Source organism: Conger conger, chromosome 3 (genome assembly GCF_963514075.1).
Source record: "Conger conger chromosome 3, fConCon1.1, whole genome shotgun sequence".
Taxonomy (NCBI): domain Eukaryota; kingdom Metazoa; phylum Chordata; class Actinopteri; order Anguilliformes; family Congridae; genus Conger; species Conger conger.
In genome coordinates, this window is record NC_083762.1 from 82,447,466 (window position 1) to 82,459,965 (window position 12,500).

Consider the following 12,500-nt stretch of genomic DNA (forward strand, 5'->3'; position numbering starts at 1 on the left):
AACCACGCTTTACAGACCGACACCTGACCTGCACCCCCAAAAATAGCAAGCATATAGTTTTACTATTCTGGGAAAAATACATTTAAAAAACCCAATCTCGGGAGGACCCCGCCTTTACTCCTGATGCAAAGGCAGGATGGATATGCCAGGAATGTCACAATAAATTACATTGTGTAGTGTGTCTTTTTACTTTAGACTGTCCCAAACATGCTTGACAGAGTTACAGAAAGGAAGAGCAAGCAAAAAAGGTAACTGTTCCAAAAACACACTTGCAATTACGACCAACGGCAGATGCTGATGGAAAATGAACTATCTTGAATGAAATAAGGTTATAACTGCAGTACTTTTAACATTCAATAGTTACAGCATTCAGAATTCAACAGTCTTCAGCATGCATTGAGAACGGTTTAGTATATTATTACTACATTTCAGAAGCAGAAGCAGACGCAGGTGACCGGAACTGACCTGTGCGCTTGGCAGCAGAATTCGCACAGGTTAGCACAGCACACTGCGCAGCGCTTCTCTGCGTTGCCCTCGCCGCACAGATCGCAGAGCAGCTCGTAGTTTTCACTCAGCACCGTTTCCAGAAACACCTCGTCCAGGGCGAGGTGATCCGTGGTTAACCCGTCCACTCCTGCTGGCGGGATGTCCACCTCGGAGTCGCACTCGGGGCAGAGTACCGTGACCGAGTGCTCATCGCGGAGGTGCGGCGCGCGCTGTGCAGAACCGTCTTTCCCGTTAACGGCAGACACGGAAAACGGTTCCAATTGACGAATGCACTCGGCGCAGAAAGAGTGTAAACACGGCAGGATTTTGGGGTCCCGGTAAAAGTGTTTGCACACGCGGCAGACTACCCGAGTGTTCACAACACTTTCCCCAACGTCCTCTGATTCTTTAACCTCTCCGTTTCTGCCTGTTGCTGGAGTCTCGTCCACTCCCCCCTTCGGTTCGCCCGCAGTGTTTCTATGTGACATTCTACTAAAATGCGTCTTTGAGCCTGAAAACACCACTGTTTTTTTGTATTCTGTAAAATCCTCCGCACTGCTCACGAACGACACCGCATCTGTAACAGAAAAAGAGTCTGTCGATGTGCGAAGCCGCACTGCCGGAACAGCGAAGTTACTCCAAAAACCGAGACGCTGTATGAGAACAGGCTGTATACTGTAGTTGTCGCCAACACCAATCCTTGTTCACAGCGAATAACTTTTATACGATCTATCCTCTTTCAGTTGTGACTTAAAGAACCCCTGAACTCAAATAATATTCTGGCATACCGTTCTTTTCCCCAAAGGGTTCATTGACTATTTTCCCTTCCCCCAGGCAACAGACTCTACACTAACGGGCGTGGCTTATGGGGCCGAACTATTTAAAGTGGAGATAGTTCAGTGTCCCGGGATCCGTGTTTTCCCGCAGGACTGCGCGGTGTCCCCCTCTGCCGGCCGGACAGACCGGCTCCCCGCGGAGGGAGGACCGCAGCCCCGGCACAAACTTCCAGAATATTCTCCTCTCTGACCTCGGCCAAATCCTTTCACAGTAGGCGACAGCAAACTAGCCAACTAAGCAAGGAAAAAAATCAAACAAAATAAAAAACAGAACATGAATTTGTATTTTTTATTCATTCTATCACAAACTGGGAAGCTGCCATTATTTGGTGAATAACCAGTTTGTTTCAGCTCTTCAGTAAACTGTATTGGCAGACAGCCCCTAAAACAGCCTCACTAATTCCTGAGCAAATATTGACAGCACAAAGCTGCTGTCCACGTGCCAGCACACATAACTGGGACAAAAGAAGTGTTTCTTCAGTAGCTCAGAAGGTACACTGGGGTTTGCACGGTTTGCAGCTGTGTGTAACAGGCAGGGCACTCCGCTCTCCTCACTGCCTCTGCTTCTCCAGCGACAGGAAAGTACAGTGACGTCCTGAACACAACCTTAGTGACAGTTGTAGGCAAAAGGCCATGGTCAGCCATCTACCAGCAGTTTAGAAACCTAGCTTGAGCTGTTTTTTTCAGCAGTGTGTGTCTCTGCTTTTATCTCACATTCATGTTTTCATTTCTAATCTAAATGCCTGAAGTCTACAGCAGAAATAACATATTTCACCCTAAACGCATAAAGTCTACAGCAAAAATAACATATTTCACTCTAAATGCCTGAAGTCTACAGCAAAAACAACACATTTCACCCTAAATGCCTGAAGTCCATAGTAAAAATAACATATTTCACTCTAAATGCCTGAAGTCTACAGCAAAAACAACACATTTCACCCTAAATGCCTGAAGTCCATAGTAAAAATAACATATTTCACCCTAAATGCATAAAGTCTACAGCAAAAATAACATTTCACTCTAAATGCCAAAAGTCTACAGCAAAAGATGGTAGTCAGTGTCCAGGTAAACAATAGTGAGCAGGTAGTGATCAGTGTCCAGGTACACAGTAGTGATCAGTGTTCAGGTGAGCAGGTACTTATTAGTGTCCAGGTAAAAAGGGAGTGATCAGTGTTCAGGTCAGGGGTCGGCAACCCTGGTCCTGGAGAGCCGCAGGGTGTGCTGGCTTTCGTCTCCACCTTAAAATAAGCAACCAATTCAGACCCAAGAAACCAGGTGAGGTGAGTTAACTGTGTAATCAATGGCTTTCATTGATCAATTAATGCCAAGTAACAACAAAAGCCAGCACACCCTGCGGCTCTCCAGGACCAGGGTTGCCGACCCCTGGTCCAGGTAAACAGGAGTGATCAGTGTTCAGGTGAGCAGGTAGTTATAATTGTCTAGGTAAACAGTAGTGATCAGTGTTCAGGTGAGCAGGTAGTATGCCCCCAGGTGAAGAGGAGCGATGAAGACCAGGTGTAGGGGCATCAGTGGGGGTGAGGGGTTAAAGGTGAAGTACGTCCTGGCCGTTACTCCTCTTTCTGCGGAAAACAGGACAGAAGATCAGAGCCCTGCTCACGTTCACCTCTCACTCACAGTAACCTTCTCTTTCCGGGGGAAGTTGGGACCAGACACAGATTCTCTGAATGCTTTACGTTGTGAGAAACAGGCGTGAACAGTCTGCACGAGGTTTCAATTTGATGAAATCAGAAGCTGCCAATCAAGACGCTGACTGCACCTGTCACTGTTGCTGGGGAGACGGAGGTGACCAGGTCGTTGCTGATGAGGCAGGTGTAGGTGTCGTCATACCGGACCGGATCGAGCAGAGTCGTCACCACGCGGAATATACCCGCTGAGTTGTTGAAGAAGCGCCTGCTTGCGTTCAAGGGCCGCCCCTCGTGGTCAGACCAGCTGACACTGGGTTTGGGGTACCACCTCTGTGCCTCCGCAGTCAGGTTCTGCTCTTTCAGGGTGAAGCTCAGAGGGGAATACGCTGAATGGACACAAAATGGAGGAAGGCCAGGTTCACCACACTGGGAGACAAAATGGCAACAGGCCCAATTTCACTACACTGGAACACAAAATGGCGGAAAGCCCAGTTTCACTACACTGGAAAACAAAATGGCGGAAGAGCCAAGTTTCACTACGCTGGTACACAAAATGGCGGAAAGCCCAGTTTCACTACACTGGAACACAAAATGGCGGAAAGCCCGGTTTCACTGTACTGGAACACAAAATGGCGGAAAAGCCCAGTTTCACTACACAGGGACACAAAATGGCAGCAGGCCCAGTTTCACGAGGCTGGAACACAAAATGGCGGAAAGCCCAGTTTCACTATACTGAAACACAAAATGGCAGAAAGCCCAGTTTCACTACACTGGAACAAAAAATGGCGGAAAAGCCCAGTTTCGCTATATTGAAACACAAAATGGCGGAAAGCTCAGTTTCACTACAATGGAACACAAAATGGCGGAAAGCCCAGTTTCACTACACTGGAACACAAAATGGGGGAAGGCCCAGCTTCTCTACGCTGGTACACAAAATGGCGGAAAGCCCAGTTTCACTACACTGGAACACAAAATGGCGGAAAAGCCCAGTTTCACTACACTGGAACACAAAATGGCGGAAAGCCCAGTTTCACTATACTCTATACTGGAACACAAAATGCCGGAAAAGCCCAGTTTCACGACACTGTGACACAAAATGGCAGCAGGCCCAGTTTCACTAGGCTGGAACACAAAATGGCGGAAAGCTCAGTTTCACTACACTGAAACACAAAATGGCGGAAAAACCCAGTTTCACGACACTGTGACACAAAATGGCAGCAGGCCCAGTTTCACTTGGCTGAAACACAAAATGGCGGAAAGCCCAGTTTCACTACACTGGTACACAAAATGGCAGAAGGCCAAGTTTCACTATAGTGGAACACAAAATGGCAGCAGGCCCAGCTTCACTTGGCTGGAACACAAAATGGCGGAAAGCCCAGTTTCACTATACTGGAACACAAAATGGCGGAAAAACCCAGTTTCACTACACTGGGACACAAAATGGCAGCAGGCCCAGTTTCACTTGGCTGAAACACAAAATGGCGGAAGGCCCAGTTTCACTACACTGGTACACAAAATGGCAGAAGGCCAAGTTTCACTATACTGGAACACAAAATGGCGGAAAGCCCAGTTTCACTACACTGGAACACAAAATGGCGGAAGGCCCCGTTTCACTATGCTGAAACACAAAATGGCGGAAAGCCCAGTTTCACTATACTGGAACACAAAATGGCGGAAAGCCCAGTTTCACTATACTGGAACACAAAATGGCGGAAAGCCCCGTTTCACTATACTGGAAAACAAAATGGCGGAAGGCCCCGTTTCACGACACTGTGACACAAAATGGCAGCAGGCTCAGTTTCACTACTCTGGAACACAAAATGGCGGAAAGCCCAGTTTCACTATACTGGAACACAAAATGGCGGAAAGCCCAGTTTCACTATACTGGAACACAAAATGGCAGCAGGCTCAGTTTCACTACTCTGGAACACAAAATGGCGGAAAGCCCAGTTTCACGACACTGTGACACAAAAAGGCAGCAGGCCCAGTTTCACTAGGTTGGAACACAAAATGGCGGAAGGCCCAGTTTCACTACACTGAAACACAAAATGGCAGCAGGCTCAGTTTCACTAGGCTGGAACACAAAATGGCGGAAAGCTCAGTTTCACTACACTGAAACACAAAATGGCGGAAAAACCCAGTTTCACGACACTGTGACACAAAATGGCAGCAGGCCCAGTTTCACTTGGCTGAAACACAAAATGGCGGAAAGCCCAGTTTCACTACACTGGTACACAAAATGGCGGAAAGCCCCGTTTCACTATACTGGAAAACAAAATGGCGGAAGGCCCCGTTTCACGACACTGTGACACAAAATGGCAGCAGGCTCAGTTTCACTACTCTGGAACACAAAATGGCGGAAAGCCCAGTTTCACTATACTGGAACACAAAATGGCGGAAAGCCCAGTTTCACGACACTGGAACACAAAATGGCAGCAGGCTCAGTTTCACTACTCTGGAACACAAAATGGCGGAAAGCCCAGTTTCACTACACTGGAACACAAAATGGCGGAAAGCCCAGTTTCACTGTACTGGAACACAAAATGGCAGCAGGCCCAGTTTCACTAGGTTGGAACACAAAATGGCGGAAGGCCCAGTTTCACTACGCAGGTACACAAAATGGCGGAAAGCCCAGTTTCACGACACTGAAACACATAATGGCAGCAGGCTCAGTTTCACTACACTGGAACACAAAATGGCGGAAGGCCCAGTTTCACGACACTGAAACACAAAATGGCAGCAGGCTCAGTTTCACTACACTGGAACACAAAATGGCGGAAGGCCCAGTTTCACTAAACTGGAACACAAAATGGCGGAAAGCCCCGTTTCACTATACTGGAAAACAAAATGGCGGAAGGCCCCGTTTCACGACACTGTGACACAAAATGGCAGCAGGCTCAGTTTCACTACTCTGGAACACAAAATGGCGGAAAGCCCAGTTTCACTATACTGGAACACAAAATGGCGGAAAGCCCAGTTTCACAATACTGGAACACAAAATGGCGGAAAGCCCAGTTTCACTATACTGGAACACAAAATGCCGGAAAAGCCCAGTTTCACGACACTGTGACACAAAATGGCAGCAGGCCCAGTTTCACTAGGCTGGAACACAAAATGGCACCAGGCCCAGCTTCACTTAGCTAGAACACAAAATGGCGGAAAAGCCCAGTTTCACTACACTGGAACACAAAATGGCGGAAAGCCCAGTTTCACTATACTGGAACACAAAATGCCGGAAAAGCCCCGTTTCACGACACTGTGACACAAAATGGCAGCAGGCCCAGTTTCACTAGGCTGGAACACAAAATGGCGGAAAGCCCAGTTTCACTACACTGGGACACAAAATGGCAGCAGGCCCAGTTTCACTAGGCTGGAACACAAAATGGCGGAAAGCTCAGTTTCACTACACTGAAACACAAAATGGCGGAAAGCCGGGATTCACTATACTGGAACACAAAATGGCAGCAGGCCCAGCTTCACTTGGCTGGAACACAAAATGGTGGAAAAGCCCAGTTTCACTACACTGGAACACAAAATGGCGGAAAAACCCAGTTTCACTACACTGGGACACAAAATGGCAGCAGGCCCAGTTTCACTTGGCTGAAACACAAAATGGCGGAAGGCCCAGTTTCACTACACTGGTACACAAAATGGCAGAAGGCCAAGTTTCACTATACTGGAACACAAAATGGCGGAAAGCCCAGTTTCACTACACTGGAACACAAAATGGCGGAAGGCCCCGTTTCACTATGCTGAAACACAAAATGGCGGAAAGCCCAGTTTCACTATACTGGAACACAAAATGGCGGAAAGCCCAGTTTCACTATACTGGAACACAAAATGGCGGAAAGCCCCGTTTCACTATACTGGAAAACAAAATGGCGGAAGGCCCCGTTTCACGACACTGTGACACAAAATGGCAGCAGGCTCAGTTTCACTACTCTGGAACACAAAATGGCGGAAAGCCCAGTTTCACTATACTGGAACACAAAATGGCGGAAAGCCCAGTTTCACTATACTGGAACACAAAATGGCAGCAGGCTCAGTTTCACTACTCTGGAACACAAAATGGCGGAAAGCCCAGTTTCACGACACTGTGACACAAAAAGGCAGCAGGCCCAGTTTCACTAGGTTGGAACACAAAATGGCGGAAGGCCCAGTTTCACTACACTGAAACACAAAATGGCAGCAGGCTCAGTTTCACTAGGCTGGAACACAAAATGGCGGAAAGCTCAGTTTCACTACACTGAAACACAAAATGGCGGAAAAACCCAGTTTCACGACACTGTGACACAAAATGGCAGCAGGCCCAGTTTCACTTGGCTGAAACACAAAATGGCGGAAAGCCCAGTTTCACTACACTGGTACACAAAATGGCGGAAAGCCCCGTTTCACTATACTGGAAAACAAAATGGCGGAAGGCCCCGTTTCACGACACTGTGACACAAAATGGCAGCAGGCTCAGTTTCACTACTCTGGAACACAAAATGGCGGAAAGCCCAGTTTCACTATACTGGAACACAAAATGGCGGAAAGCCCAGTTTCACGACACTGGAACACAAAATGGCAGCAGGCTCAGTTTCACTACTCTGGAACACAAAATGGCGGAAAGCCCAGTTTCACTACACTGGAACACAAAATGGCGGAAAGCCCAGTTTCACTGTACTGGAACACAAAATGGCAGCAGGCCCAGTTTCACTAGGTTGGAACACAAAATGGCGGAAGGCCCAGTTTCACTACGCAGGTACACAAAATGGCGGAAAGCCCAGTTTCACGACACTGAAACACATAATGGCAGCAGGCTCAGTTTCACTACACTGGAACACAAAATGGCGGAAGGCCCAGTTTCACGACACTGAAACACAAAATGGCAGCAGGCTCAGTTTCACTACACTGGAACACAAAATGGCGGAAGGCCCAGTTTCACTAAACTGGAACACAAAATGGCGGAAAGCCCCGTTTCACTATACTGGAAAACAAAATGGCGGAAGGCCCCGTTTCACGACACTGTGACACAAAATGGCAGCAGGCTCAGTTTCACTACTCTGGAACACAAAATGGCGGAAAGCCCAGTTTCACTATACTGGAACACAAAATGGCGGAAAGCCCAGTTTCACAATACTGGAACACAAAATGGCGGAAAGCCCAGTTTCACTATACTGGAACACAAAATGCCGGAAAAGCCCAGTTTCACGACACTGTGACACAAAATGGCAGCAGGCCCAGTTTCACTAGGCTGGAACACAAAATGGCACCAGGCCCAGCTTCACTTAGCTAGAACACAAAATGGCGGAAAAGCCCAGTTTCACTACACTGGAACACAAAATGGCGGAAAGCCCAGTTTCACTATACTGGAACACAAAATGCCGGAAAAGCCCCGTTTCACGACACTGTGACACAAAATGGCAGCAGGCCCAGTTTCACTAGGCTGGAACACAAAATGGCGGAAAGCCCAGTTTCACTACACTGGGACACAAAATGGCAGCAGGCCCAGTTTCACTAGGCTGGAACACAAAATGGCGGAAAGCTCAGTTTCACTACACTGAAACACAAAATGGCGGAAAGCCGGGATTCACTATACTGGAACACAAAATGGCAGCAGGCCCAGCTTCACTTGGCTGGAACACAAAATGGTGGAAAAGCCCAGTTTCACTACACTGGAACACAAAATGGCGGAAAAACCCAGTTTCACTACACTAGGACACAAAATGGCAGCAGGCCCAGTTTCACTTAGCTGAAACACAAAATGGCGGAAGGCCCAGTTTCACTACACTGGTACACAAAATGGCAGAAAGCCAAGTTTCACTATACTGGAACACAAAATGGCGGAAAGCCCGGTTTCACTATACTGGAACACAAGATGGCGGAAAGCCCCGTTTCACTATGCTGAAACACAAAATGGCGGAAAGCCCAGTTTCACTACATTGGAACACAAAATGGCAGCAGGCCCAGCTTCATTTAGCTGGAACACAAAATGGCGGAAAAGCCCAGTTTCACGACACTGGAACACAAAATGGCGGAAAAGCCCAGTTTCACTACGCTGGTACACAAAATGGCAGAAAGCCAAGTTTCACTATACTGGAACACAAAATGGCGGAAAGCAAGGTTTCACTATACTGGAACACAAAATGGCGGAAAGCCCCGTTTCACTATGCTGAAACACAAAATGGCGGAAAGCCCAGTTTCACTACATTGGAACACAAAATGGCAGCAGGCCCAGTTTCACTAGGTTGGAACACAAAATGGCGGAAGGCCCAGTTTCACTACACAGGTACACAAAATGGCGGAAAGCCCAGTTTCACTTCACTGGTACACAAAATGGCGGAAAGCCCAGTTTCACTAGGTTGGAACACAAAATGGCGGAAGGCCCAGTTTCACTACACAGGTACACAAAATGGCAGAAGGCCCAGTTTCACTACGCTGGAACACAAAATGGCGGAAAAGCCCAGTTTCCAGAAAATACCAACAGGCCCAGTTTCACTATGCTGAAACACAAAATGGTGGAAAGCTCAGTTTCACTACACTGGAACACAAAATAGCAGAAAGCCAAGTTTCACTATACTGGAACACAAAATGGCGGAAAGCAAGGTTTCACTATACTGGAACACAAAATGGCGGAAAGCCCCGTTTCACTATGCTGAAACACAAAATGGCGGAAAGCCCAGTTTCACTACATTGGAACACAAAATGGCAGCAGGCCCAGTTTCACTAGGTTGGAACACAAAATGGCGGAAGGCCCAGTTTCACTACACAGGTACACAAAATGGCGGAAAGCCCAGTTTCACTTCACTGGTACACAAAATGGCGGAAAGCCCAGTTTCACTACACTGGAACACAAAATGGCAGCAGGCCCAGTTTCACTAGGTTGGAACACAAAATGGCGGAAGGCCCAGTTTCACTACACAGGTACACAAAATGGCAGAAGGCCCAGTTTCACTACGCTGGAACACAAAATGGCGGAAAAGCCCAGTTTCCAGAAAATACCAACAGGCCCAGTTTCACTATGCTGAAACACAAAATGGTGGAAAGCTCAGTTTCACTACACTGGAACACAAAATAGCAGCAGGCCCGGTTTCACTAGGCTGGAACACAAAATAGTGGAAGGCCCAGTTTCACTACACTGGAACACAAAATGGTGGAAAGCCTAGTTTCGCTATGATGGGACACAAAATGGCGGAAAGCCCAGTTTCATGTTGTCTCCTGTGATTTGTAAGATGTAAGAGGACCAGAGTGTGCTGACACAGGCATTAAGGTATTTATGTAAATTCCTCCATGCGAAAGCCTACACCAAAACACACACCAGGAGTCACACTGCTGAATAAGGCCTGAGTCACACTACTGAATGAGTTATTAGTATTTGATGTTTTGAGGCCCTTATCAGTAGTGATAAGGACTAATAAACCTCTATATTATAAAGTAACACTGACAGAAGACACACTCACACACACACACACAGACACACACACACTCACACACACACACACACAAACACACACACACTCACACACACACACACACACACACACACACACAGATACACACACACACTCACACACACACACACATACACAAACACACACACACACTCACACACACACACACACACACACACACACACAGATACACACACACACACACACACAAACAGACACACACACACTCTCACACACACACACACACACACACACACACTCACACACACACACAGTTTCACTACACTGGGACACAAAATCGCAGCAGGCCCAGTTTCACTTGGCTGAAACACAAAATGGCGGAAGGCCCAGTTTCACTACACTGGTACACAAAATGGCGGAAGGCCCCGTTTCACTATACTGGAACACAAAATGGCGGAAGGCCCAGTTTCACTACACTGGAACACAAAATGGCGGAAGGCCCCGTTTCACTATACTGGAACACAAAATGGCGGAAAGCCCAGTTTCACTACATTGGAACACAAAATGGCAGCAGGCCCAGCTTCACTTAGCTGGAACACAAAATGGCGGAAAAGCCCAGTTTCACTACACTGGAACACAAAATGGCAGCAGGCTCAGTTTCACTACTCTGGAACACAAAATGGCGGAAAGCCCAGTTTCACTACACTGGAACACAAAATGGCGGAAAGCCCCGTTTCACTATACTGGAACACAAAATGCCGGAAAAGCCCAGTTTCACGACACTGTGACACAAAATGGCAGCAGGCCCAGTTTCACTAGGCTGGAACACAAAATGGCACCAGGCCCAGCTTCACTTAGCTAGAACACAAAATGGCGGAAAGCCCGGTTTCACTAAGCTGAAACACAAAATGGCGGAAAGCTCAGTTTCACTACACTGAAACACAAAATGGCGGAAAACCCCAGTTTCACGACACTGTGACACAAAATGGCAGCAGGCCCAGTTTCACTTGGCTGAAACACAAAATGGCGGAAAGCCCAGTTTCACTACACTGGTACACAAAATGGCAGAAGGCCAAGTTTCACTATAGTGGAACACAAAATGGCAGCAGGCCCAGCTTCACTTGGCTGGAACACAAAATGGCGGAAAGCCCAGTTTCACTACATTGGAACACAAAATGGCAGAAGGCCAAGTTTCACTATACTGGAACACAAAATGGCGGAAAGCCCAGTTTCACTACACTGGAACACAAAATGGCGGAAGGCCCCGTTTCACTATGCTGAAACACAAAATGGCGGAAAGCCCAGTTTCACTATACTGGAACACAAAATGGCGGAAAGCCCAGTTTCACTATACTGGAACACAAAATGGCGGAAGGCCCTGTTTCACTATGCTGAAACACAAAATGGCGGAAAGCCCAGTTTCACTACATTGGAACACAAAATGGCAGCAGGCCCAGCTTCACTTTGCTGGAACACAAAATGGCGGAAAAGCCCAGTTTCACGACACTGGAACACAAAATGGTGGAAAGCTCAGTTTCACTACATTGGAACACAAAATGGCACCAGGCCCAGCTTCACTTAGCTGGAACACAAAATGGCGGAAAAGCCCAGTTTCACTACACTGGAACACAAAATGGCGGAAAGCCCAGTTTCACTATACTGGAACACAAAATGGCGGAAAGCCCAGTTTCACTATACTGGAACACAAAATGGCGGAAAAACCCAGTTTCACTACACTGGGACACAAAATGGCAGCAGGCCCAGTTTCACTTGGCTGAAACACAAAATGGCGGAAGGCCCAGTTTCACTACACTGGGACACAAAATGGCAGAAGGCCAAGTTTCACTATACTGGAACACAAAATGGCGGAAAAGCCCAGTTTCGCTATACTGAAACACAAAATGGCGGAAAGCTCAGTTTCACTACAATGGAACACAAAATGGCGGAAAGCCCCGTTTCACTATGCTGAAACACAAAATGGCGGAAGGCCCAGTTTCACTACACTGGTACACAAAATGGCAGAAGGCCAAGTTTCACTATACTGGAACACAAAATGGCGGAAAGCCCAGTTTCACTACACTGGAACACAAAATGGCGGAAGGCCCCGTTTCACTATGCTGAAACACAAAATGGCGGAA

General features: G+C 47.4%; 2 protein-coding genes across 2 annotated transcripts in view; both read right to left on the reverse strand.

Annotated features, from left to right (window-relative positions):
• The window catches only part of trim45 (tripartite motif containing 45), a 5,488-nt gene extending 4,238 nt beyond the window's left edge, over positions 1-1,250 (reverse strand). The window contains exon 1 of the mRNA XM_061236115.1: positions 466-1,250. Within this exon, the coding sequence (XP_061092099.1) occupies positions 466-974 (509 nt within the window). The 5' untranslated portion in view covers positions 975-1,250. The remainder of the gene's footprint in view (positions 1-465) is intronic.
• Positions 1,251-2,770: 1,520 nt separating this feature from the next.
• Positions 2,771-12,500, reverse strand: part of LOC133123696 (V-set domain-containing T-cell activation inhibitor 1-like) — a 13,829-nt gene continuing 4,099 nt past the window's right edge. The window contains exons 4-5 of the mRNA XM_061234173.1: positions 3,100-3,354; positions 2,771-2,902 (exon numbers count right to left, since the gene is read on the reverse strand). Coding sequence (XP_061090157.1) covers positions 2,787-2,902; positions 3,100-3,354 — 371 coding nt within the window. The 3' untranslated portion in view covers positions 2,771-2,786. The remainder of the gene's footprint in view (positions 2,903-3,099; positions 3,355-12,500) is intronic.